The 27,497-nt window shown below is 48.2% G+C and overlaps 1 protein-coding gene across 2 annotated transcripts in view; it reads right to left on the bottom strand.

Moving 5' to 3' along the window:
* The window catches only part of CAPZB (capping actin protein of muscle Z-line subunit beta), a 61,209-nt gene that overhangs the window by 7,752 nt on the left and 25,960 nt on the right, over positions 1-27,497 (bottom strand). For both annotated transcript variants that reach the window (XM_071449209.1, XM_071449210.1), the window contains exons 3-6: positions 24,910-25,031; positions 18,534-18,647; positions 5,343-5,484; positions 4,713-4,829 (exon numbers count right to left, since the gene is read on the bottom strand). In XM_071449209.1, the coding sequence (XP_071305310.1) occupies positions 4,713-4,829; positions 5,343-5,484; positions 18,534-18,647; positions 24,910-25,031 (495 nt within the window). The remainder of the gene's footprint in view (positions 1-4,712; positions 4,830-5,342; positions 5,485-18,533; positions 18,648-24,909; positions 25,032-27,497) is intronic.

Here is a 27,497-nt window from a genome sequence, read left to right as displayed (position 1 = left end):
ATTTGGATATCAGTAAGGCAGAATTTGGCCTGCCCCTCCAGCATTTATTTCAAACTACAAGCAGTAAGTGAAGGCTGTGATCTCTGCAGGGTTGGAGCCTTGTAGGAATCAGCTGAGAACTGAGCCCACCCCTCCACAGAGATTTGCTCTCAGCAGTGTAACCAAATTTCCCATTCCCTTTGCCAAACTGTCCAGCCAAAACCATGGGCAAACCTGGGCATGCTGCACAACCTTCACCTGCCTCCATTGCTCTGCTCCCTTCTTCTCACCTCTTCCAGAACTGAACCTCTGTGAAGTCCACAGGGTCCTCAAAGCCCATCCCACTGCAGCCCTGCCATGGCAGGGACACCTTCCCCTGTCCCAGGTGGCTCTGAGCCCTGTCTGGGACACTGCCAGGGATCCAGGGGCAGCCTGAGAGCAGCCAGGGCTTCCCCACCCTCATGATGGAAAGAGAAGTGAGGCAGCAATAATTCCCTGGACAACCCCTGGCAGCACATCCCTGCTGTCCCTGCACTACAGAGACTCCAGGGCACTGTAACTGCTGAGGGGGAGCTCAAGGACCACAAGAAGAAACCACTGGTGGAAAAACAAAGTTACAACATCTGGAAGTCGGTGGGATGGGCTTTTCCATGAAAGCTGCCCTTGATGGAAATGGATGAGGCTCCTGATTGCTGAGCACAGGGATTTCCCTGCATGATAAATGGGGAATGGCTCTGCTGGGGTTTCACTGAGCAGCAGCAGATGCCAGGGCAGCTCTTCCTGCAGGCAGGGATTGCTCTGTCTGCACAGTTCAGCCTTCATCCAGCTCTGCAAAACCTTCTGCCCTCGCTAGAGAGTGTTCCAAGTTCAAAAATCAACCTCAGTGCTCCTTTCATCCCAAATCTCAGCCCTCAGGAATCAGCCTCCTCATCATCACCCTCAGGAATGGATTATTTTAGTTCCTCTATTTAGTTCCCCATGACTTTGCATCCTCCCCTTCCCACGTCTCCCCATGTAAATAAACTCCAGGACTGAGCCAAGCTCCTGCTCAGCACACGCCCCTGGCCAGGGCACAGAGCCAGGGTCTGTGCAGGGGACACACAGGGGAGGCACCTGCTCCTGCTGCAGAGCCCTTCAGCAAAGCAGGGCTGCTGAAAGTCTGCACAGGTCTGCCAGGAAAGGGAACCCTTCACATCTCCTGTGCACCAGGGGAACAGGACCCACAGCTGCTCTCCCTCCCTCCAATAAAGGGCAGCCTAATGAAAGCCCCGAGTGCGAGCGACACGAGCGGCTCCAAGGTACAACAGGGCCAGGAGCCCCAGAGCTGCCAGGGAACAACATCTGCCAAACATCTGGCCTCAATCAGGAGGGCTGGGAGGTACCTGCAGTCCCCAGAGAACGTGCAAGGTAATTGAAAAGCTGCTGGCACGTTTCATTTCCCTGCAAGCCCTGCTCCCTGCGTCCTCTCTGGCAGTGTTGATGTAGAACAACGTTTATTCCTAAAAATTCCAGCCAAACCCCCTGGGCAAAGGAGAGGCTGTGCCACACAGAGGCACTCTGCAGCCAGGACCTAATGAGCTTCCAGGGTGAAGATGTCACCTCAACTTTAACTGCCCCAAAGTTTTCAGGGCAGGATTAATCCATGGGTCCTGAGCTGGCTAAGAGCTGATCTCACTCCCTCCAGGTAAATTCATCCCTGCACACACATGAAGCAATTATGCACACAGGTAAATTGTACAAAGGAGTGGATGTGGCAGCACACAGGGGTTTGTGCTGCACACTCCTGTGTGTGTATAAACACCCATTCCTCTACTGGATCCGGACAGAATCTGAAATTCTGTAACTGAACTGATACAGCAAAAGCCTGAAATTCCAAAATGCACCAGGTCAAGTAAATTAAAGCTACACTAAGATGAGCTTTCAGCTTCCCAAAACAGGCTGAATCTTCTCTGTCTCCCACTTTCCTTTTTCTGTCCACTCACAAATGTAAAATGTTTGTTTCTTCCTAGAAGTAGAGACAACTCATATTGTAGCAGACAAAAAACTGCACTGGGGAAATCAAGAAAAAGTAGTTCAAGGCACTGGAAGAGAGATGTCAACTCCCAGTGCATAAAATAAAACAGACACAGGCCAGGGATGTGACCTCTGAGCAGTATCTGCCCAGGAGGGACCAGCACGTGGCCCCAAGGCAGCTGTAGGAACACTCCAAGAGAACCCCACAGTCCTGGAGTGGTTTGGGTTGAAGGATCAAAGCCCATCCAGTGCCACCCCTGCCATGGCAGGGACACTCTTCACTGTCCCAGGCTGCTCCAAACCCCATCCAGCCTGGCCCTGGACACCCCCAGGGATCCAGGTGCAGCCACAGCAACAAACACGAGCTCTTGAGAGAGGAAAAATCCTTCTCAAAAACTGAGGGCAACATTTAGGAACAGCCCAAGTGGGAGCCTTACAGGAAGGACCCTGGGGATATTCAAGACAGGCAGAGTTTTTCCAAATGGCCTTGACAAAGGCAACAAAACCCCCTGGTTGTGTGGGGTGCAGGGCAACAATCTCACCTGCAGAAAACAGCTATTTCTAGAGCCTCATGCAGCTCCATCTCCACCACGTGGCATTCCCTGAGCTGCTCCTCTCAGGTCAATCCCTCCATCAGCAGCCAGCAATGCCCTGTGTGCAGCCACGAGGCCAAAGTGGTTTTGGAGCAATGGCTCTGAGCAGAGCTCCCTGTGCAAGCACTGAGGCTGCTGTGCCATCAGCTGTGAGCCAGGCCATGAGCAACACCTCAGCAGCTTCCTCTCAAACACAAGGACATCTGCTACTCTCATTTAGGATCAAAGGTGGCCAAGTAAATGCTGACTTGACCAAAACTGTGCAAATTTACCATGGACAAAGTTTTTTCAAAACATCACTGATACCTGTCAAAGTGAAACTGTAACAGGCTATTCAAGAGGAAACTAAAACCAACTCTGGGTGGCTCATTTTGCTGCAGGCTGCATAAAAGGCTGATCAAAAAAGGAGAAGTAAAACTTGCAGAGCTTGGGTGATGTGGCACACTGGATTCAGAGCCAAGTCCAAGCCCTGCACTCAGTTTAGTTCAGCTGCAGGTGAATTTCAGCTGGGGACAAACAGCTCCTCCTCACCCAGAACAGCTGAGGGCAGTGTGGAGACTGCAGGTAATTGAAAGGTAAAGCTTCTGCAGTTTCCAGTTTCCCAGGGCTCTGCAGGATCCTGTCCCACCCCAGGCTGGGATGTGCCCCAGGCCCCCGTTTGTGCATCCTCACCCAGCACTGCTCCTGACACTGCACCAGCCCTGCCTTCCTGCACCACATCTGCATCCACTGTTCTGCTGTGAAATGATGACAGGGGCATCAATCTCCCCCTGCAGCTTGGAGAGGGAAAGTCAAAGCAAGCAAGGGCCAGCACTCGGGCCAAGGTGCACTGAGGACAGCCCTTGTGCACAGGCCCTTGTTTGCCTTGGCCCAGCTGCTGCTCAGGGCCATGGCCAGAGTCAAGGCCTTGGCCTGCACTTCACAGCTCCCATTTACAGCATCAGCAGGGCCTGTGATTAAATATTTGTCCGGGTCACCGTAACTCGGGTGTAATTACTGCAAAAAGAGTCAAAAAAAGGCTCAAAACTCTCTCCAGATGCCTTTTTCCTTCACTTGCTTTTCCATCAGCTTCTTCAATGTCAACAACATGGAAAGAAAAATCACCCAGGCTGGGGCAAGCTGTGCAAGACTAACCCAGTTTCAGTCCCTCAGCAATCCCAGACCCTCCTTGGCTTCACCTGGCTCAAACCTGCTCAGAACCAGGAGGTTTTTAACAGAGTCTGCATTGTCCTTTGTATGGAAAGCCCCAGTCTGCCCTGGGAAGGCTCATAAAGGAGTTTCAGCTGCTGCCAATCTCTCCAGTCACTCATGACCTTACAATGTGCCTCCTGTCCTGCAGAGTTGATTACTCTGCTCCAGCCACTGACTTGCAGAGCCCAGAGCAAGCCCAGCTCATCAGCAGGGAGGAGAAGGCCCTGGCAGGTGGTGGGGCAGCAGCAGCAGCCTCATCCAGGGCAGCCCAGCTGAGCAGATCCTGCCTGTCAGGGACTGCAGCACTGCTGAGATCTGCCAGCCTGGTGAAAACCTTCCTGGTGAAAAGCAGCTCTCAGGAGGCAGACAAAGTCATTAATGCTGGCACAAAACCCCCAGATGTTTAGGACAGATTTATCTTATTGTTCTAGGAGATTTTTTTAAATCAGTGTTCTGGTACTGCAGGGAGAAAGCACTAAAGGAAGACACCATGTAATTGATGTCCTTAACAAAATCTTACTGTCAGTGCAAAATACAGGTTTGTTCTCAGTGGTTTAGCTGGCTTTTAAAAGAGAGTAAGAAAAGAAGTCATCCTGTATTTTTACAACCCTGCTGGAATCTTCCAGTGAGAAAATGGGCAAATCTTACAGATAAAAAAATCTGCAACACACATGGAAGAATAAAAATTCAGGAATACCAAAAGACACACTGAGACTTACAAGCAAGTCTGAACTCCTGCTGGATGTTTTGTATTTTTAATTGCAAGCCCCAAAGTGTCAAGCACAGTTCAAGGGGCTTTCTGCTGATTACCCACTGCATTCCCCATTTCACTGGGCTGCAGAACAGCAGCAGAAGAGATGTTCATGCAACAGCTGACAAAGCCAAGGCTCTGTGCCTGCCTGGGGCTGCCCAGGCCTGAGGAGGACACAGCCTTACCTGTCTGGTGAGGCTCCCCCCCAGGTTCATGGTACCAGAGCCAGTTTTGTTGGTCTGCAGCCACAGCATCACTGTGGAGGTCAGCTTGTAATGGGCAGTGCGGCCACTGGACTTCTCCTGCAAGTGCAAGGGAACAAAAAGGGACAGAGGCAGGGGGTTAAAATCCCTCCTAAAGCTAAATGGGGGCTGGCACACCCCACAAGCAACAGGCCAGGTAAGTCTAACCCCCTCACACAGCACAGCCTCTTACAGACAATTCTAAGTGTGCTCATTCCTCTAATTTTCCAAAGCAAATCTAGTTGGAGCAATTCACTCTCCTAATACCTTGTTTTTATTACCTAATTAGTGATATTTATCTGTAGCTCTTTATGTTAAAAAACCCCCACATCTCGGGATCACATGCACAGAAAGTAACATACTTTCAATTCTTCTGGGATTCTTTTTGATTACAGCCCTGACTTATCTCTATCCAAATTGCTTCGGGGCATTTTCAAAAATTAACAAGGGAAAGAAGTTTACAGCCCTGACACAGTATTGCATTGTTCAGTGGAACACCTGTGCTCCTTAATTGTCTGGAATTAAGTGGGTTTTGTTTTCACTGGGGTGTATCAGCTGCCCCAGAGGCTGTACCTGAACCTCCACCACGTGGATGGAATCCCAGCATCCCTTAATCTTCTTTGATCCATCTCCAGCTTTCTTAATGAGGATCACCCCAGCAAAGCCATGATCCAGATCCCAGAGGTAGACAGAGGAGACTCCACCTTCAAAATACCTGCAGGATGCAACCCAAAGGCAAGTTAAAAGCAAGCAGGACCCAAGCCAGAGTCAGATATCAATAATAATAATCTTAAATAAGCAGAATTTCTAAGTCCTAATACAGATTTGTTTTTTCTTTCAAGACAGCACTCTCCCAGTTACACACCCAGAAACACAGCACTTCAAATCACTTCATAATGCAGAGACTTTATTGCAAAACAACTGCACATGTCTCTGAAGGAGAATAAAGGTCTGGTGAGAAGCAGAGCTATTTACAGATTTCTACAGGACTTGAGCAAACAATTCCTCTGATTCCAATTACCTACAACAGCTGGTAAAAGCACGAGCTACAAAGTGGGCTGAGAGTAAGGCTTTATTTTACAATCTGGTCTTTTTCCCCCTCTTCTCCCTTGCTATTGGCAAAGTCTGGAAGTTCTTTACAGCAAAGTTCACTAATTAAGACAAAAGGGAGCAAGTAAGTAACTTTATGTTGCTGCCTCAAAAGTCTGTGTGAAGCTGACGTTGATTTACTGCAAAGGGAGCTGAACTGGAACCAGGGATCTCAGAAATGTAGAGATGCTGTTGAGGTTTTATTATTCCAGCATCAGGTATGGGGAAGAAGAGAAAATAAGCCAGACTGCCTCAATCTCAGGTGTCTTTTGCTGAAAGTGCACTCAGAAAACCAACCAAGCAATGGGATCTGCAGAGCCCCACTCCCTCTAGGTGACACTGGTGCAGATGGAAAATGCACTTTATAAAATAATGGTAAACAACCCATCTGTTGGAAGAAAGGAGTAATTCTGTCTTCTAGAAAACTGGAATTGCAACCACAGCATTCTACCCCTTCCATTCTCAAGGTACCAAAGCCATGAGGAGGATGAAGGAAAAGGGAAGAATAAATATTCCTTCATGGCACACAACTCTCACACTCAGGGGGGACCATGGCACACAAGGATCATGTGAAAGGAGGAGAGGAAACGTCATAAACTTCATCAACAACACGAAATGTTGGTAGTCAGACTTTTCATTGCCTGCAGGAGGGCAAAATCTCATCATGCAAAGACATGAGGAGGTGCCAGGACTGGCAGCTCCCAGGCAGATCAACCTGTCTGAGTCCTGCCTCTGTCACACACACGTGGGAGTGACCACTCACTCCTTCTGCCAGAGAGCAAATCATCCTCACGGCCAACATGAAAAATCATCAACCCTGCCCACCTTTGTGCTTCCCTCCTTCCTAACCCTGGGCCTTCCACTTGGGAATGGTGCTTAAAAGGCAATTTACTGCAATTTGGAGTTCCTGGATTACCCCTAAGCACTGTGGGTTAAAGCACACCAACCCCTCCCTTGCCAGCAGTCAGGAGAAAAGACACTGGAAGTGAATTCCAGAGACACTTCCAACACTTCCAGCACATTCCCTGCACCCACAGATCAGCTCATTACCTTGTTCAAGAGGGCAGAGTCACCAAAGAGCCCCAATTCCCTTTAACTGCAGACACCCAAGCCTTTCCCAAACCACTGCTGACCTCAGGAGGGGTAAATAATTTCCTATAAACTCACCACAGCCTTTTATTTCTAATGGGTGGCTCTGCCTCTCCTCACCAAGCCCAGCCCAGGCAGTTCAGGACCCACTGTCCTGGGGCATTGCCAATCACTGATAACACAGCCCTGGAAAGCAAAGCCCAGCCACACTAAAGCCAGGCTTCCAACAGGCAACTTCAACCTAACAAACCAACAAACACCCTCTTTACATCCCCTGGGGTGTAATTCACAAATGGATTTTGGTTAATGCACTTAAATTCCAGTCCTGCAGTGAACCTCAGCTCCAACCTAAGCCACCCTTCCTTCAGCAGTGGGAATCAGAGGCCAGAGAGAAGCAGCTATTGTCCCTTCTCAGAGTCAGATTCTTTAAAAATATATATATAATATATCCTTTTTCATCTACAGAATCAGTGAATTCACTCAAAATGAGCTGGCAGTCACTGAGAACATTACAGTGTGCACAGACAGTTTCCCCATTACCCACTTTATGACCTTGCTACAAGCATGAAACATTAATTAAGAGAGGGACCGAAACAAGGTTTTGGGAAATTTATTCTTACCTACTGTACTTTGATCCTAATGACATGAAACAGGAAAAAAATAATTTTTATGTGGTTCACCTTTATGAGATTTTACATAAAGGCTTTTGTGGGTATTTTAAGAATGTGCTAAAATGTTGTCTGAAACCACATAAAACCATGTGAAGAACCTCCCGCCAGAACCAACAGCGCACACATGGAAACGCTTTCAGGGCCTTTGGAGATCTAATGAATCAAATATAGAATTAATACTGTTTTAAATACCAACATGCAATTTCAATAAAGCTGCTCTGCCATGGCCAGGCCCAGGAACTGGAGGCTGGAACAACAATGCCAGTGACTGAATCCAAGGCACGCCAGGATATACATTATCCAAAGGCTCCCAAATCCCCTCCTCCTTCATGGGGAGGAATATATTGTGTATATATATATATATATATATACAATATATACTGCCTTTCACCTTCAAATAGCACTGAAGTGGGATTTCTGAACCTCAGAAAGTCACAGTTGGATATGAGGGGAACATTCCTGGTTTTTTAAAATAAAAATAAAGAGGTGCCACAGGCTAATTGGTCCATAATAGAAAAGGGGATGATAGATTGGGAGGAATTTCAATTGACATTGGTGGATTTGGATTTGCTGCAGGAGGGCTGGGCTCCCTCCAAGAATCTCCTTCACCATGGACTGAAATGCAGCACATACTGAAATGCAAGCAGGAGAGGAACCAGCTTGGAAAAGGCCCCAGGAAGGCACAAACTGGGACCTTCTCTGCTAAAGAAACAGAAGGACAAGGCAGAGCAGAGCCCCAGAGCCACACACAGCAGAGTGCACTGGACACAGCTCCTGCACTGACCACCTCCTGCCTTAGTGTCCTGCTGTGATGCCCCTCCCCTGATCCTCCTGCACAGCTGTGGCTGGAGAAGGCAATCTGTCTTCTTTGGGAGCTGCAATCTCAGAATCCTCGAGGCTGGAAAAGCCCTCTGAGGTCATCAAGCCCAACCATCAGCCCAGCACCACCATGTCCAGCACTAAGCCACAGCCCCACAGCTTTTCTGAACACTTCCAGGGCTGGTGACTCCACCACTGCCCTGGACATCCTGTTCCAATGCTTTATAACCCCTTCCCTGAATTTTTTTCCTAATATCCAACTTAAATCTCCCCTGGCACAAGCTGGGAGGCCATTTCCTCTTATGCCCTGGAGAAGAGACCGACCCCCATTTGGCTACACTGCCTGTCCCAAAGCAGCCAAGCAACCAGCAGATGCCTTTGGGATGGTCAGGAGCCTCAAGTAGGAGGAATTTCTATTGTGGTACCTCAGAAACACCCCAAGGGACAAACCATTCTCAAGGGACAGCTTCAGAGCAGAGCAATCACTGCTCTCTGCCTAAGGACACCCATCAGTCCAGGATGTTCCAACCAAGATCAATCAGGCTTTACCTACAGACAAAACTTTGTTACAAAACAATGAAAAATCCTTTTATGGTTGTCATATCCCTTTATTAACAAGGAAAACACTGATATCATAGTTGATAACTATGATAAATGATATCATAGTTGGGTTCAGTTAGAAGGACCTTAAAAGATCATCAAGACCAAGTGACATCCCTGTCCTTGGAGAGGACAGCCAGTGCTCTATCTCTAAATAACATTTCATAAGGCTGTCCAGGAAGGTGACTAAAAGGCAAAAGGCCCAAAGTAATCATTCATTCCCTTTACAGAATTCAGAACAGCAGTTCACTCAAAATCAATTATAGTTTTAATGTCATGATCAAACACTGAGTTTTTATATCTGTTACTCATCAACCACTCCAGAACTCCTGGAAAAAGCTGTTTTATACAAAAAATGTCACACTTAAGACTGACCTACTTTACAAATGCAAGAATAAAAGAAAATATTTAAGCTAAGAGTGATCCAAAGCTTTATGAAGTGTTTGAAGTTGAAGCGGGTGGAGACACAGGATGGAAACTTGTCTGAGGAGCAGGAGCTGTACCCATGAAATAGAGGCTGTGGCCAGAACAAAGCTGCAACTTCAAGAGGGATGTGATAGGGGAGGAAATCCCCCAGCTTCCAGCACTGCCTTCAGGGAAGGAGGGCAGATGAATCACTTTGTTTTGGCACTGAGGGACAGCCCAGGAAGGCCCCATGACCCTCCTGATAATGTTCCTCTCCTCCAAGCCTCACCAAAAGGTCCTGGACACTGTGTGGAGAAAATGACTTTCCACCACACAGCAATGAAAAACAAGCTCTGACTTTCAATTACACCTCAGAACCAAATCGTTCATCCATAAAAACATTGGTGTATTTTCCAGTAAGTAGCTGAGAGCCAGAGACAAAAAGTCTGTGGCTTATGGCTCTCCCAACCCCCTGATGCCAAAGCACCAGCACCTGGAACCTCAGCCTGGCTCTGCAAACCTTCCAAAGGCTTGCACAGGGTTTCAAACTGGCTCATTTAAAGCAGAAAAATATATTTTCTTTTATTCCCTAAAGGTCACATAGTTATTTCTTCCAGCTACAGAAGTTCAGCACAGAAAGGGAAAAGTCTCCAACTATTTACATCAACAGACTTCCAAGAAAACTGGCATTTAAAAATCCTACCCCAAAGGAAAATACTGAGCATTCAGCTCACATGTTTTTACAAGAGTGACAATGACTGAAGTCACAGCGTGAGCAGCTGGTGTCTCACAGCAACCCAAAACATTTCCTAAATGCTGAGGTGAGGAAGCACATTCCAGCTCTCCTGGGAACAGGAGCTGGAGTGCCAAGTGACGTGGCACAACTCCCACCCAGCCCTTCCCCTGTCACCTCCAGCCAGCACAGGAATCACAACAGAAATATGAAGGCAGCGGCAAATTTGAGCAACCCACCTTTCATCAAACCCAAAACACTGCTCAGGTGTTCGACAAATGCCCTGCAACCTCACACCTCAAGGAGGAGGAACAGACTCTTCAGGAGATCAGCTGTCCCTCAATAATTGTTGTGAGTGATGAGGCTCAGGATTCTCTAATGAGAGGACAGGCTGGTACCAGGAATGAGCAGGATGTGACACTGCTGGGAGGCCAGGGGATTTACAGCTCCTCTCTCCTTCCCTGGCCCCAGGAGCACAACTTCCACAATCCCACCCAGAGATGAAAATGAAGGTACAATGTCTGTGCACAGCCCAGGGGTTTTGCACCCCACCTGATGAACTCAGCCCAAATTATGCTTGGGGGCTCTGTACAGGTATTTTACAGGAATTCTTTCCAGCATACACAGGTGCAAAAATCCCTGGAGCAAACATACCAATCCACTTAGGTATGTGTAACTTCAATGCCAGTTGTACTTAAAAGCACATCTGGACCACAGTGGGATGACTCAAACTGCTCAGCAGAGCTGTGAAGTGCAGGAACTCTGCAAGGAAGGACAACAGTACCCAAACAATGGGATCCTGAAGGCTCAAAGTCTCCCAGAACTTCCCAGTTTGTGCTTTCTAGCACCTTTCATTACTTAGTGGAAAGTGCACTGCTCACGTTTTCCTTCCCATCTGACTGCTCTGGCAGATGGAAACCAATGACCAAATCCCTCTGGAGAAGTCACCTGGAAACAGCTCCATCAGGCAGCTCATGAGCAGGACAAGGGGTCACTCTGGAACGTGTCCAAACCAGGGAGTGCCTCATTAACAGCAGGAAGCTCCCACTGCTTCCAAACCCTTCTCCCATGGCCATCCCTGAAGCACAGACACTGCTGCAGCCACCCTCAGTCTGCCACACTCCACACTCTGCCACTGAAATCCAAACGTGGACAGCAGGGGAACAGGCAGCAGAAATCTTCTGTGTCGTGGTTTAAGTTTGGCAAAATCTTTGGAGGCTGCAGATCTCAGAAGATCTCATGTGACATCAATTCTGTAACACAATTCTGTATCAGGTCTGCCACAAGAAGGCTGCTGCTGTTTAAGTTACTCTGTCCTCAAATTCCATCAATAAAGCACTGCACATTTGTGAGGGCATGAGGTAAATTTCCATTTGTATTATTAGAGACAACCAGTTCAAAAATTCCAGATGACAATAAACTGACAGTTTCAAATTTCATCTCCTTTTTGAATGTAAGTCATTTCTTCCTAGGGATTTAAAGCCTTCAGAGAGCAGTGTTTGAGGACAGTGCTGCATCATCAATGCTGACCTCCTAATCCAAGTGTTCAGTTTTTATGTAATTACAGAGAACCGTGGGAACCCAAGGGAAAAACTCCTCCTCCACCCAACATCTCCGATTCAGAAGATAAGAATGCAGTGTGTGCAGAGCTGCTCCAAAATGGAACTCCCAAAGAAAAAAAATCAGATGAAAAGCAACTGATTTAGTTTTCCAGCATGCCAGTACATTTAATTTTCCCCTCTTTCTAAGAAGATTCTCTAATATTTATCAACAACCTCAATATTAATTCTGCTCTGAGCTGCCCATGGGCACGCTGAGGAGGGGATCCCAACACTGCTCCATTTTCCACATCCAAATAATTTCCTTGGGAAAACAGCATGGCTGTAACTGTAAAAGCACACAGACATGAAAGCAGAGAAAATCTTGGTGGTTTAGACCTGTCTTAGGAGATTTCATCTCACCCTTATTAGGCTGGCCCAAGGCAGGAATCTCCCCTGCTGCCCCAGCCCATGGTGCACATCCCCAGGCAGTTTCCTTAGTGCTGGGATGCACAACAAACCCATCTGGATTCAATCTGCAGGGCCCTGGCTGTGCAGGCCCCAGGAACTCCCATGCCCAGGAGAAAGGCAGCACAAAGGGCTGCAGCAGTAATGAGGAACAGGGAGCTGATGGCAATAAAGTCACTTCAAAGCTTTCCAGGGGCTCCCAGCTCAGGCAGCCCAGGTTTGCATCGAGCACAGGCACAGGGCTCATAAAGGGCTCACAGCTGCAAACCCCTCAGTGAGCTCCAGCCCCATCAACCTGGCCTGGGACACTTCCAGGGGTTGGGCATCCACAGTTTCCTTCTCTGGGCACCCTGTGCCAGGGCAGGCTGTGCTGAAAACCCCCTGGTCACACCTCTGACATCTGTTCTTTACTTGGTGGAGCTGGGGCTCTTCCTGCACAAAGCACAGCAAAGCTGGTCACAGATGGATGCAGCAGTTGCTACAAACCCTGTGAGAAGTGCAGAGTAATTTGTGAGCTGGCCTGAGCTCCTCTGAGAGGCTCTTGGTGTTTGCCAGGGGAGGAGAACTCCAATGGCACCACAGCAGATCTCAGGAACAGCCACAGCCCAAGGACAGCACTAACAGAGGTTTCCATTTTTTCAAGCACACAATCCAAAATAAACCAGGAAAAAGGGTGAAAACAGCTAAAGAAAGTTGAACTATCCAGCAGTTTATGGGACATCTGAACATGCTCAGTAGAGATGATGGCACAAAATGAGACATCCCTGAGCCCAGCAAAGCCAGGCTGTTCCACAAGATTAAACAGAGTAATAAAAATAAAAAATACACTCAGCCCTTAGCACTCTAAAAATGGAAGGGCAAACTCATCTGTCACTGGACTTCACTGCTGTGCCTGCCCAAACTCTGGCCAAAGGCTCCTCAAGCCCCACACTCCTGAGGCCCAGGGCTCAGAATTCCTCCTCCAGAGCAGGGAAAGGCACTGGATGCTCACCTGGCTGCAAAGAACACCTGCGTTCTATCCACAGGACAGGAATATCCCCACACTGCAAAGAGCACAGCCCTGGCTGCCACCTCAGCATTGCTAACACTGTCCAAAACTGGAATAACTATCCTGGACCAGATTCCAATCAAAATTCAATAATAAGAGGATTACACACAACAAAGACATTTCAGAGGTCAATCCTCTCCCAGGCCTCCTTCCACTCCTACCAAATTCCTGGTCCAGAGCTCTAATATAACAAACTGTAAATGGATCAACATCAAAACAGAGACAGAAGCAGAAGTTCAAAAGGTTCATTCTCACTCTGTTGAGGAAACTCAAAATCTTAATCAATACAAACATTTTCCAGCAGCAGAATGATTAAGATGATGTTTTATCTTTTTCTAAAGCTGTTAAAAATCAAAAGACCAATAAATCCAATTTAAGCCACAGAAAAAAGAAGGAATAGCTTTCTAAATGTATGTCAGTCACTAAACCAGTCCAAAGTTGCCAAAACTCATCCTGTTTGCAGACAGATCAGCAGCATCCTTCCCAGGGGAGGTCTATTTAATCACTTCAGAAATTATTTCTTCCAGACAACAAAGAGCCATTAGATTACTTAATTAAAGGCCTGATTATCTCCAACCCCAAACAAGGGAAGGCAGAATCTAAAATAGGGAGATTTAAGCAGCTGCCCTGGTCCTCATTACGCTTTGATTTCAATCAAGCACACACACGTCAAGCAAAGGGCAATAAATTACAACCATGTGTTGGAAGAAATTATCTTCACCATATTGGAAGTGGAAAGCCAAGGCTCTAAGTGAGTGGTGTAAGATATTAGAGTTCCATCTGGGAATAATAACCTACTGAACACAAACATGCCAGAGCATTAGCTCCAGGCACTGCTGGAGTTAAACCTGGCAGCAGGAGATGGAAATGGAACAGTTGTTTTTTGGGAAAGTGACATGGATTTTGGTAAAACAGATAACCAAGAAACATGCTTGTTGTTAACACAGAGGACAGAGAGGGAACTGAAACCTGGTGTAATTCCTCTTTAACCCAAATACCTCCAGAAAGGAAAGGTGGGAAACTCCAGAGATACTAAAGGGAGTCTGCACTAAAACAGACACTTAAGGCCAGTTCAGCACTGGTTCACAGGCACTGAAGGCTCAGCAGAATTGTTCTTCTCCAGTTTACATGATTTTATTACATGCAATACTACAAGACTTCCCCAATCTCATTTTCACACTACAGTCACTCAGTGGCCATTAAGCTTTTGGGGACAAAATTGAATATTAAGGTCTCTAGCAAGCAAATCTGAGTGGATTATTGCACACAAACTGTTAACAAACCCATACCAGGCTGTTTCCCTCAAAACACCCACGACAGCAGGTGCCAGCCCCTTGGGAAATGGCAAACACAATGCAGTGACTCACTGAACGTAGGTGGAGACTTACCACACCTGATGAAAAGAGAAATCTAAAAAGGAAAGGTGTGTGGGCCAAATGGGACTGACACAAGGAAGAACTGAAGCAATGTGAAGTGCTGGGAGAGGCCTGAGATGAATCCTGTGAGATATCAGCACTTTCTGTGTAAAAGGTAAAAGGGGAGCTGATCCAGGGGAGGTTGGGACCACAGGGGGAGAGCAGAGTGGGCTGGAGATGTTCCAGAAGGGCCCATTTATCTACAGATGCTGGGATGAGCTGCACCAGGTGTGTTTGGAAGCTCAGGAGGGAAGTGAGCCCTGTGCACAGCAACTGCTGAGAGACCTGGGGTTGTTCAGCCTGGAGAGAGGAGGCTCTGGGGTGACCTGAGTGGAGCCTTCCAGGGCCTGAAGGAGCCAACAGGAAAGATGGAGAGAGACCCTGGACAAGAGGGAATGGCTTCCCACTGCCAGAGGGCAGGGTTAGATGGGATATTGGGAAGAAATTCCTCTCTGTGAGGGTGGGCAGGCCCTGGCACAGGGTGCCCAGAGCAGCTGTGGCTGCCCCTGGATCCCTGGCAGTGCCTAAAGCCAGGCTGGACAGGGCTTGGAGCAAGCTGGGACAGCAGAAGCTGTCTAGCAAGTCTGGACACAAAGGCATGACTTACTCTGAAAAACCCAGCAGAAACTCTCATTACAGGAATAAAAAACCTGAACAGCCCAGGAAATTCAGGCAGGCTGGATCTGGTGTTCCATGTGAGTGCTGTGATTAATTCTGTATTCACTGTTACCTCTCTTTCATAAAACAGCAGCTGTGGCTACAGAGGCAGCTCAGGAACATTCTCTGCCCCACAGAGGGACAGAAGAGCCTCTTAAGGGACTGCTGGTGAGGAGCTGATGTGGCAGATTTGAGGCTTCTCCCTCAGCACCATTTTCATCCTCTTCATCTCTAGCCACTGCACTTAAACTGGCATTTTTAAAGAATTTGTAATGTGAAGTATCAATTAGCCTGGTGTCCTCTGTGAAGGATCTGTGTGGGCAGGCAACCTCACCAGTGAGAGCAGAAACAATGAAAGCCTCTGCAGGTCAACTCAAAATGTAGATTTTCTGCACACTGCCTACAGACTGATCCCTGCTCCTGGAGGGTGAACCTGGCAGAGATCTCCCCATCCAACAGTAACCAGAATTTCCACAAAAGACACAATCCTGAGGGCTGCCAGCATGCTCAGCTCTTTGATTAATCCATCAAGGAGCCTGAAGTATCTCCCAGTGCTGGAAAAGCTCTGCTGTGCCTGGCCCTGGAGCTGGGAAGGACACGGGTTCCTGGCCCAGGATGCCCTGAGCCCTCCCTGCCCAGCTGCAGGAGCTGCCAGAGCAGTGACATTGCCAGGGCAGTGACATTGCCAGGGCAGTGACACCTCCATGGACCCTGCCTGGCCCAGCCCCACTGCTGGCTCTACAGGCACTGCCGGGGCAGCTCCAGCTCCAGCAGCCAGGCAGTGCCACCCCTGCCACCCGTGGGGTGACACCCCTGCCATTGCCACTGCCCCCCTGCCACCCATGGAGCGACATCCCTGCCACCCATGGAGTGACATCCCTGCCATTACCACTGCCCCCCTGCCACCCACGGGGTGACATCCCTGCCACCCATGGAGCGACATCCCTGCCACCCATGGGGTGACATCCCTGCCACCCACGGGGTGACATCCCTGCCATTGCCACTGCCACTCCTGCCACCCATGGAGCGACATCCCTGCCACCCATGGGGTGACATCCCTGCCATTACCACTGCCCCCCTGCCACCCATGGAGTGCCATCCCTGCCACCCATGGGGTGACACCCCTGCCATTGCCACTGCCACCCCTGCCACCCATGGGGTGATATCCCTGCCACCCATGGAGTGCCATCCCTGCCAGTGCCAGCCCTGCCCAGGTAGTGCCATCCCTGCCATTGCCACTGCCAGCCCTTCCACCAGAGCCCTGCCCAGGCAGTGACATCCCTGCCACCCATGGAGTGACATCCCTGCCACTGCCACCCCTGCCACCCATGGGGTGACATCCCTGCCACCCCAGCCCTGCCCAGGGGCAGCTCCAGCAGCTGCTCCATGAGGAATTGCTGCAGCCATTGCCAACCCAACGTGTTGGCAAGAGCAGCACTGAGAGAAGCTGGCATTTGTTTCCACCTCTGAATTTCCACCCTCTGATCTCCAAGTAAAAATTAAGCTTCTGCTGTCAAAACACAAAAATCCAATTGTCTTGTTCAGAAAACTGCAGAGCCCAACTACAAGAACAAAAGCCTGTTCCTCTCCACACCTCTGTTGGAGGTAAAGAACAAATCCTGATTTTAAGCACAACAAACCCTTCAGGCACTGAGGTTAAGTTTCCTTAACTTTCCAAATTCTTTCCACAAATGCCACAATTTTTTTACACTGTTCAGCCAAACATTAAGCTACCCTTGTCCTCTTTTCCTCCTCCACTTTTGGGATCACAACAAGCACTGAAGGGTTCTGTGCTGGCACCTGTGCCCATGGTCTGGCCTGTCCTCCTGGCTGTGATCCCTCCTGGGTCCCCTCTGACCATTCCTGCCTGTAAAACCTGCACTGACAAACAGAAAGATGGAATTTGGAACAATCACCTTTCCCTTCCACACAATACATGAAGACTGTTATATAAAGGTACTGCTGTACCCCACGCTGAGCAGGGCTCAGCAGATTCACCTCAGTCAGAAACCTGCCCTGTGCCTTCCTCTCAGCCAATTCAAGCTGTTTAAAGAAGTTTCTGTATCCAGCCATAACTTCATGGTCATCTGAGCAGAGAGGGATTTAAAAAGACAACCTTGGTTCCAAAAACCTCCCCATTTTCATCTCAGGGTATTAAAAATCTTATTGCTCCTGCTCTGTTCTGCATCTGGGGAGTAACTGCAAATTTGGCTTTGCTGAATATGCAAAATTCCTTTCTTCCAGTCAGTTCAGATACCAATAACAACTGTTACTTACAAGAGAAGTTGGAGAGCTATGAAAATAATGCACAAAAAGAAGTAAAGATTTGATACCTGTAACAGAAGTGTGATGTTTAACACATTTGGACAGGCTGCATTTACACTGAGCCACAGAACCCAGCAAGAAAAGTCCCTTTTAATGTGCTTCTGTCAGCACTGTAACATGATAAACTACATCTAAGGCTGTGTTTTATCTCCCTTTTCAGGCAACATGAAGCAGCAATGAAGTTTGTTCACTTTGTTCATGGGCTTTAGACACCTCCCTGAGAGGACTCACTGGCTCATTTTGCTTTCCAACACTCACTTGCTGTGCAGTTTTAGCATCACTTTCCACCCCAGCATTGCTTAGGAGACCACAGAGCCCACAGCTGAACTTGATCACATCCCAAGGATGTGGAGGTAAGTTCAGTGCAGGACCAGCACAGCCCCAATTTACAGAAAATTGTTCAACTGGTAACTCACCCAGACAGTTTCCTCTTGCTGCTTTAAAAAGCCACTGCCTAATCTACATTGAGCCCACACAGGCCCTGTGAATTCCTTTGTTGTACACCTCTTTCATAAGACAGGGCCTGAAACAAGCACCCTGCAGCAGAAGCACATCAATCCCTGCCCAACTGCTGCACTTCAGTGCCTGTCCTTTCACTGGGACATGTGAGAGCTGCTGCTGCACATAGAGATTTTTTTTTAAGAGTACAGCCTTGAGGGAATGGAAAATGCAGATGGTTTAAGCCAGAACTTAGAGATCAAAGAGAAGCCAGGTCATGCCAGGACAGAGACAGCATCAATCTGTTCAAGGGGGAAGGAGGTGGGAAAGCACCTCAGCACCTGCCTTTGGCACCAGCTGACAGATTTCATCACGTCTGGCACCACAAACCCAGCACTGCCTCCCCCCAGCCTGCCCCAGGGACACAGACAGACAGACAGACAGGGCTCAGAGGGTAGGACTGACATACAAGTCTCTGTACTGGTCGAAGGCATTGTTGGCTTCCACCTCCAGCTTGCGCAGGCGAGCCGAGGGCATGGCACCGTCCTCCAGGGGGGGGTCGTACTTGTTGCTCCACGGTGACCTGCAGGGACACAAGGGACAGTCACACCAGGGGACAGAAAAACAGACAACAGTGTCTTAGGCTGGAAATGGGGCTGTGTGTTCCATTCCTGTCTGTGGGGCAGTTATCTCTGCTCACTGGGCAGTTTTCTTTATCTCTCCCCCAGCCAATCCTCCCTGCAGGAGATCTCTGCTGTCCATGGCCACTGAGTGTCCCTGCAGGGCTGATCCAATTCCAGCATCCCATGGGGAGATGCTGCACCCAGGGCAGGAGCCAAGCATTCCTACCTGGGTACAATCTGAGATTTGGGACACCAGGGCAGCCTTTGCCCAGTGCATTGCCAGAGGAGCAGCTTCTGCTGCCCTGCATTGCCAGAGGGAGCCCAGGCCCATCTGCAGCAGCCCTGGAGCTGCAGAGGAAAATCCCCCCTTGTGCAGGATCCCTGCTCCAGCAGAGCCACAGCTGGCACTGCAGGAGGGCTGAGCCCCCATGGGATGGGGCTGTGCCACCCCCTGACACAAAGGGGGACAGGGCATGTTCTGACTCTGTCCAGTTTTTTTTTTTTCATTTGTACTATAACATTTGTATTTTAAGTTTTCCTAGTAAAGAGCTGTTATTCCTACTCCCATATCTTTACCTGAGAGTCCCTTAATTTCAAAATTATAATAATTTGGAAGGAGGGGGTTTACATGTTCCATTTCAGGGCAGGCTCCTGCCTTCCTCAGCAGACACCTGGCTTTTCAAACTGAGACAAGGAGACAGAGTCTGCTCACAGCCCCGAGGCTGCCAGAGCTCCCAGGAGCATCTGGACAACACTCCCAGGGATTGCTGGGGGTGTCTGTGCAGGGCCAGGAGTTGGCCTGGATGGTCCTTGGGGGTCCCTTCCAGCTCAGGGTATGCCATGGCTCTGAAAGGTTTAATATTGATGGGTCTGAGCTCATCCACAGATGCTGAACTTCCACAAAAACCCAAAAGATGCCCAGAGCAATCTACCTGTAAGAGCTGCACTCTCCACAGCCATTTCAAACACTGGAAAAAGGGGACACTGAGCCCTCAAAACTCACCTTGGGGCCATTCCCTGGCTTCAGGTTTTCTATATAAAAAAAAAATTGTGTTTCAATCTGTTCCTTCTTATATATTCAACAACAAGGCTTCAGCTGCTGAACATTAAATATTAAAACCTGTTTTCATGCAAATACAAATCGATTGTGTAGTTTATTTGGGATCTGACAGTATTTCAGCCAAACACTGCTGGCTATGATTAAGGTTCACATTTTCCTCCACTACTCTGCTTTGAAATAAACTCCACCTTTAGCATAACACTGGGAAACCCTTTGAACAGTTTGAAGGATTTAACAGGGTTTGTAAAGCTGCAGGTTTTACTACAATTTCTGCAGGTGTGGAAGAGATTTTTGTGTTCTTAATGAAAGATTTGGTATTAAAAGATTAATGGAACCCTTTGCCCATCTGCTTGAGGCTTTTATAACTCCCATTCTAGAAACCTGCATTTTGCTTTTCATTTCCCCTTGGAGTAACCAACTTCCACATATCACACTGCTGGCTCAAGGAAAAGCACCTCTACCCTTTCTCTCCCCTTTCCCCACTCCCTTTTCCAGCCCCTGGCTGCAGCACCAGGTCCCAGTGCTGGCCACAGGGAAAGGTTTTTTCTCTTTGTCACTCATTTCTCAGAAAGGCAGCGGGGTCTGGCACCTGTGTGGTACAAAACACAAAGCCCAGCTTCTTCTTTGCCCCCACAACTCCTGACAACCACACCTGACAGGAAAGGTGACACCAGGGAAAGTGGAGCTGTTGTGTCACATCCACCCAAGTGATGTTTTCAGGTCATGGTTCTATCTCAGTGCTCTGTCCAGTTCTGGGCCCTCACCACAAGAAGGGCCTGGAGGGGCTGGAGCGTGTCCAGGGAAGGGAACAGAGCTGGGGAAGGGGCTGGAGCCCCAGGAGAGGCTGAGGGAGCTGGGGAAGGGGCTGGAGCCCCAGGAGAGGCTGAGGGAGCTGGGAAGGGGCTCAGCCTGGAGCAAAGGAGGCTCAGGGGGGCCCTTGTGGCTCTGCACAGCTCCTGACAGGAGGGCACAGCCGGGGGGGTCGGGCTGTGCTCCCAGGGAACAGGGACAGGAGCAGAGGGAACGGCCTCAGGCTGGGCCAGGGCAGCTCAGGGTGGACATCAGCAGGAATTTCCCCATGGAGAGGGGGCTCAGGCCTTGGCACTGCCCAGGGAGGTCTGGAGTGCCCATCCCTGGAGGTGTCCAGGGAAGACCTGGATATTGCACTCAGTGCTCTGAGTTGGGGACTGGTCAAGGTAGGACTAAATGGGTTTGGAGGGTTTTTCCAACCTCAGTAATTCTGGGGTTTTGTGATTTTAAATAGCTGCTTAAAATGTGGTTGCTCTGGAGAGGAGTCACCAGCCACAGGATCCCAGCTGGGTCAGGCTGGAAGGGCCCACAGGGCCTCAGCTGGTGCCACCTCCCTGCTCCAGCAGGGCCAGCCCAGGGCACAGGGTTGAGTCCAGATGGGTCTGGAACACCCTCAGGGAGGGGAGGGAACCTCCCAGCCTGTCTGGGCAATGTGTCCCAGAGGGTGTAAAGTTCCTCCTCCTCCTCATGTTCAGGTGGAGCTCCCTGGATCAGTCCCCGCCTGCTCCTCTGGTGCCACTGCTGGGTCCCAGGGAGCAGAGCCTGCTCAGGGCCCTCCCTGCAGGCAGGGACACACAGGGATCAGCTCCCTTCTCAGCTCTTTCTTCACTTCTTTACCTAAAATCTCTGAAATCTGGGAGAGATTCACATAAACACCCCCTGGTGCTCCCATCTGCTGCAGAGGGTGAGCAGGGAGCTCCTGCAGAACCACTGGGAGATGCTCCAAGTGCAAACCCCAAAACTCTTCCCCTGGCTGCAGAATGGCACTGGGGGGCTGCCAGAACAGACCCTTCCAGCCAGCAGCTTGTGCCATTTTCATCCCATTCCAGCTGGAGCCAGCAGCAGCTTTACCAACAAAAAAACCCTCCTAACACAGCCCTGTATTTTTTATTTTTGTGGAAATGCACTCACAACACATTTAAACACTTAACTGGAGGCTATTTGAAGAAAGACAGATGGACAAGCACTTAAATTTCAAAAGTCAGACCTCTAATTTCCCCAAAAGAGAATGGTTTGTGTTTCAGCTAACAGGTTTCAGTGTTGTTGGCCCTAAATTCCCCATAAGGATTCCATTTAACAGAGTGATCAAACACACTTCAAGTGGAAATGTATGGACAAAGTCAGGGACCTTGAAGTCTAATATTAAAAAATAAAATTAATAAAAGCTCTGCCTTCACAATGTGGATTCCATGACTGCTTGATATCCTTCACAAACCTTTGTTATTCCAGGAGCACTCACAGAAGTACCTGTGAGACTCCCACAAGCAGGATTTAATAATATGAAGAAAATAAAAATTATCTATTTATGAAGATCCAAGGAGACTCCAAAATCCACCTTTTAGTCTGATCCACATTTGACATGAAGCAAACCAAGTCTGTCTAAACATAAGGAAAGACTAAACTGTGATGGGCTAAGCATTAGGATATTCACTTCCCACAGCTGCTTTTTTTCCAGGCAAATTCCCAGTCAAATTGCAAAGCCACTGGAAAAACCCAGCCCTATAAAACTGGAATCCCATGAGAAAGTCTGAGTACCCAGCCCCACCTCCTCTGCTGAAGGACAGCGAGGCTCAGCCGAGCAGGGAATGCTTGGAAATACTTGGATTAAAAGTATTTCTTGCTAAAAGAAATGCAATTAGCAACCTGTCCAATAGGAAGGAAAGGTGTTTAGCTTGGAGAGTGCAGGAATTGGGGATGCAGCACGTGGCAGGCAGGGAATAACATTCCCTGGGACTTCTAATGGAGCGTGTGGCTCTGGAAAATGGCTGTGGAAATATCAAAAGCTTTTAAAAGCCCAGTGAACTCCTCCTAGGCCTTGGCCTAATTGATTAAATTAGTATAAGAGGCACTTCCCAGTAACAAGTGCAGATTTGATGAGGTGAAGCAGTGTCTGGACACAGGCACAGAATGGGATTAACATGCACAGGGCAGAGCTGCTGGGGTTTCAAAGGCTTCTGCTGTGTGCTGAAGGAAAGAATTTACTTCATGAATCAGAGCTGAGACCAATCAATTCCAGAAGGAAGAATCACTTCAATCCAGAATGCCTGAATCAAAAGCCTTAGGAGCAGGATTCTTTCCTGCCAGCAATTAACACATGGTGCCTGTTCTAGAGGAACAAATGAAAGAGCTTTTCTGAAACCTCATTACTTAATAAGTCCCGAAAATTTCAAAGTGATTTTAAAAACCAAATTCCTCCTGCTTCCTTGTAGCTATTTAATACCTTCTCAGAAAGAGATGGAGCAAATTTCAGAGGCAAGAGTGACACTGACCTTAGAGGAGGGGCTGTCATGTGCCCTAATTACCACAGGGGTCATTAGTGAGTGCACAGTGTCCCATTAGTGTCTAACCAGTGCCTTTTCCAGCTCCCTGTGTCTCTGGTGACTGATGCCCACATCAGCAGCCTGAGCAGGATGCAAAGGGGCTGCAAGAAACATCACAGCTTCAGGGAGAAAGCATCTCTTGAAAGATCCACAAGAAATTCAGGATTTAATTCCACCTCCTGCATGTGCCAGAGGGGCTGCAGCTGTGGGCACATCTCATGGGGGGCAGAAGCTCTGAACTCCTAATTCAGAACTGATTCAATGAAAGTAGCTGCTAATGTGGATCTAGCCAGCTGGGGCACACAAAATTCATGCAAAATGCTTTTATAGGAGGTACCAGGCTCTTCTGTGGAAGGTTGGAATAGTTTCTAAATATGAGATTAGTGCCCTAAAGAACATGAGTCACACTCCACCTTGGGGTCCTGCTCACTTGCTGGCCCCCTGCAATAGGTTAGATTTTAAACAACTCTTTAGGATTTACACTCAGCCACAACCCAGAGGCACTGTCAAACTCTGCATCCACTCTCATTCTCCATCTCTTGTTTCTAGGACAAAATGTATCTCAGCATGTTCTCTGTGTAAATCATCCACACACACGTGCTTCACATTAGAGAGGGACCTTCCCTGCACTCACGGCAACTGAACCAATTCATCTCAAATCCTCTGCAAGCTCAGCTGCTTCTGCACTGATGCCTGAGCCAAAGAAAAAAGATTTGTTAAAAAATATTTTCTGAAACTCCACTTTGAAACACAATTCTTCAAACATTCTGGCCAGATGAATGTAAAACACCACATCAAATCTACACAGAGCAAAGTGAGGTTCTTCCTGGAGATAATTCCAAGCACTAAAATGTAAATTATGAAAGGAGAGACAAGTGGAAGCCTGAGAATCATCCCTAGAAGCAGCAGGATGGCTGAGCTGGTAATTCAGGGCAGGAGATGAGTGGGGTCCTTACCTCAGAGCCCAGCACCCTTTGCTAAGGGAAAGAATAAAAGTCACAAAGGTTTCTGCACTGTAAACTCATGATTATTATATTAAATATCTGGAACTCTGCCACTGTCACTACAGCCATTAAGGAAACTCAGGCAATGTGAGAAAGGGAAGGGATGATTTTAACATAAATGAAAAAGATCATCCTAATGGCAAGGTAGAGGGAAACATATGAAAAGAGAGACTGTGCTCAGTGTGGCAGCCAAAACACTGAAAGCTGATTGTACCACTCCAGTATTACAGCCCCTCCTGCTTCAAAATTATTTATAATTATACACAGCTCATAGGGTTCAAGTATTTCTACTGGTTTTGTCTCCAGTTCTCAGAATATATCAGCTATTTTGGTAGATGGGGATTCCTTTTCTTGGGTAAAAACTTGGGCCAAGATTTTCAAACAGAACGAATGACACTGAGTCCAAAGTCAGTCAATTCCTTGTAAAATATGGAGTGAAAGAACCTTTCCCAGCTGGCAAATCCCCCCTGTTTTGTACAAGCTGAAGATGATTTTGTTTAAACCCATGGCTTGCATCATCTCTTTTCTGTCATTATGCATTCCAGAGATTTTATAACTTTGCAATGGTCTAATTTCCTACCAAGGCCATTTCTGCTAGAGAACTGACTGGTTTCAATCCAGAATACAGAAAACAAAGAGAAATACATCAGTCACCCCCTTTAGCACGATAACAACAGCACATTTGGGGCTCTAAATCTTTAAATGACTGATATTTTTTGGCTGAAAATAAGAGGGAGAAGGGGCTGCAAGCCCTGCCCATGGATGCCCTTCAGAGAGCAGCAGGCAGCCCCAGCTCTGGGGAACTCACCTGTAGGAGTCCCCATCTCTGTTGTAGTCACACAATAGATAATCCTTCCCCACCACCTTGTCCCGTGCAATCTTCAAGGGCTGATCCACAGAGGAGAGGAGATCTTCACACAGGCTGGGGACCTGCAGGGGGCAGAGAGGGCAACATGTAAAGGTGGGAAGGCACTGGCACCCCAAAGAACAGATTTTGTTATTTACAGCCCACATCAGTCCCAAAGCCAAAACTCTTCAAGAAATCATTTCACTCCAACACAGCTCTGTGCTCCCACCTCCTGTAATTTCAGGTTTCATGACCAAAGCACTGGTGTGGTCCTGCACACCTCAACACACACAGAGACACACAGACACACACACAGACACAGACACAGACACACAGACACAGACAGATACACACACACAGAGACACACACAGACACACACACACAGACACACACAGACACACACAGACACACACACAGACACACACACACACACACAGACACAGACACACACACACAGACACACACAGACACACAGACACACACACACACACACAGACACACACACACACACACACAGACACACACACACAGACACACACACACAGACACACACACACACAGACACACACACACATACAGACACACACACACACACAGACACACACACACACACGGGGACACACACACACACTCCAATTCACTCTGTGCCAAGGCAGCCAGGGCAGTGACTGTCCAGGGCTGGTGGATAAAAGTAAATATTTACAGAGCAGTGGGAATGAGGGAGCTGCTGAAGGAATCCACCATCCCTAGCCTGGAGTGAGCTTTCCCAAGCTCAGAGCAGTTTCCAGTAGCCAAGGATGACCGGGCTGGCTAAGGAGAATAAACATGTGTGTGTGTGTGTGTGTGTGTGTGTGTGTGTGCACATGTCAAACCCCACACACCTCCTGCATCCTGCACAGCCCCCCATGGATCCAGGACCAGCTGCCCCCCTGCCCTGCCCATGGACAAAGACAAGCTGTGCTCCCAGCGTGGCACAGGGCCTGTGATGCCCTACAGGGACACGAGGCTTCATGTATGTCCCTGCACACACTTGAAGCCATGTGCAGCCCTGTGCCCCAGCCCAGGGACCACCAGCAACCATTGCTGCAGCTGCTGGCATCAACCAACCAGGCAGGTGTGCTTCCTGCTGGAACACAGCCCAGACCTCACTGCCAGAGAAATGGACTGAAGCAAAATGTCCTTTCCAACAACACAGCAGGACCACAGTGTGACCGTGTCACAGGGGTCCGAGGATGAGGGGAGAAATGAGGATCTGACTCCATGTTTCAGAAGGCTGGATTTATTATTTTATGATATATCTTACATTAAAACTATACTAAAAGAATAGAAAAAGGGATTTCATCAGAAGGCCAGTTAAGAATAGCAAAAGAAAGAATGATAACAAAAGCTTTGGTCTCAGACAGAGAGTCTGAGCCAGCTGACTGTGATTGGCCATTAATTAGAAACAACCACATGAGCCCAATCCCAGATGCACCTGTTGCATTCCACAGCAGCAGATAACCATTGGTTACATTTTGTTCCTGAGGCCTCTCAGCTTCTCGGGAGGAAAAATCCTAAGGAAAGGATTTTTCATAAAAGATGTCTGTGACAGCACAACTGGTAAGTTCTTGAACAGATTGGTAACAATGTGCTAATAAAACAAGAAAGGAATAAGCAGTGTGGAATGTCTTCTACAGATCACTCTGCATCATAGAGATGAAAACCTAACTGAGACTGGAGACAAAAGGCAATCAAGGGCAAAATTAATCATGGAGTGATGAATTCACAACTCATAAGAAATGAAAAGAGGGGGAGGGAGGAATAAAGAAAACATGGAAATGTGCTTTCTTCTCTTCAAGCCATTGATTCAGTGAATGGATTAGCACCATCTCAAAGGAAAGAAGCCTGGAGGAGAAAAAACAAATTTGGGGTGCAACAGCCTCGAAATGATTTTAATGCACTAGACAGGACAGAAGAGATCAAACTGCCTGGAACAAAAACATTCCTAACCCCAAGTACAAGGCAGTACAGAGGATGACAGTCAGAGTGAGCAGGGACACACATAAACCAATGTGACTATGGAAAAAAAAAAAAGAAAATCCTAAATGGAAATGACAAAACAAACTGTGGTTGCCTCATCCCTGGAAGTGTCCAAGGCCAGCTTGGATCAACCAACTTTGGAGCAACCTGGGATAGTGGAAGGTGTCCCTGCCCATGGCAGGAGTGGCACTGGATGGGCTTTAAGGTCTCTCCAAGTGATCCAACACCTGACCCACACAATCTATCCTTAAACACAAAAAATCAGAGGCAAACCAAGACATGGTTGGTAAAGTGCTGAAAAAGCTGAAATATTCATCTGAGTGTTTTTATTTTGGTCTCTACAGACTGTAACATGGCCATGAGTGAGAACTGCAGAGCCCAGGGCAGTTCAGGTTTAACCCAGCCGGGGGCTCTCAGAGCTCCTCCTTTGGTACCTGTAGGTCTGGCTGAGGAGGCCTCAAACCTACAACACATTTCTGGGTAAACACAAGTGGACAAGCAGCAGCTTTTAGGGAAGTTCCTCCTTTTC

The sequence above is a fragment of the Agelaius tricolor genome, unplaced genomic scaffold (assembly GCF_023055355.1).
Source record: "Agelaius tricolor isolate 1412-34295 unplaced genomic scaffold, bAgeTri1.0.p SCAF_28, whole genome shotgun sequence".
NCBI lineage: Eukaryota > Metazoa > Chordata > Aves > Passeriformes > Icteridae > Agelaius > Agelaius tricolor.
Note: the sequence above shows the minus strand (reverse complement) of the source record. Positions and strands in the feature narration are given on the sequence as shown.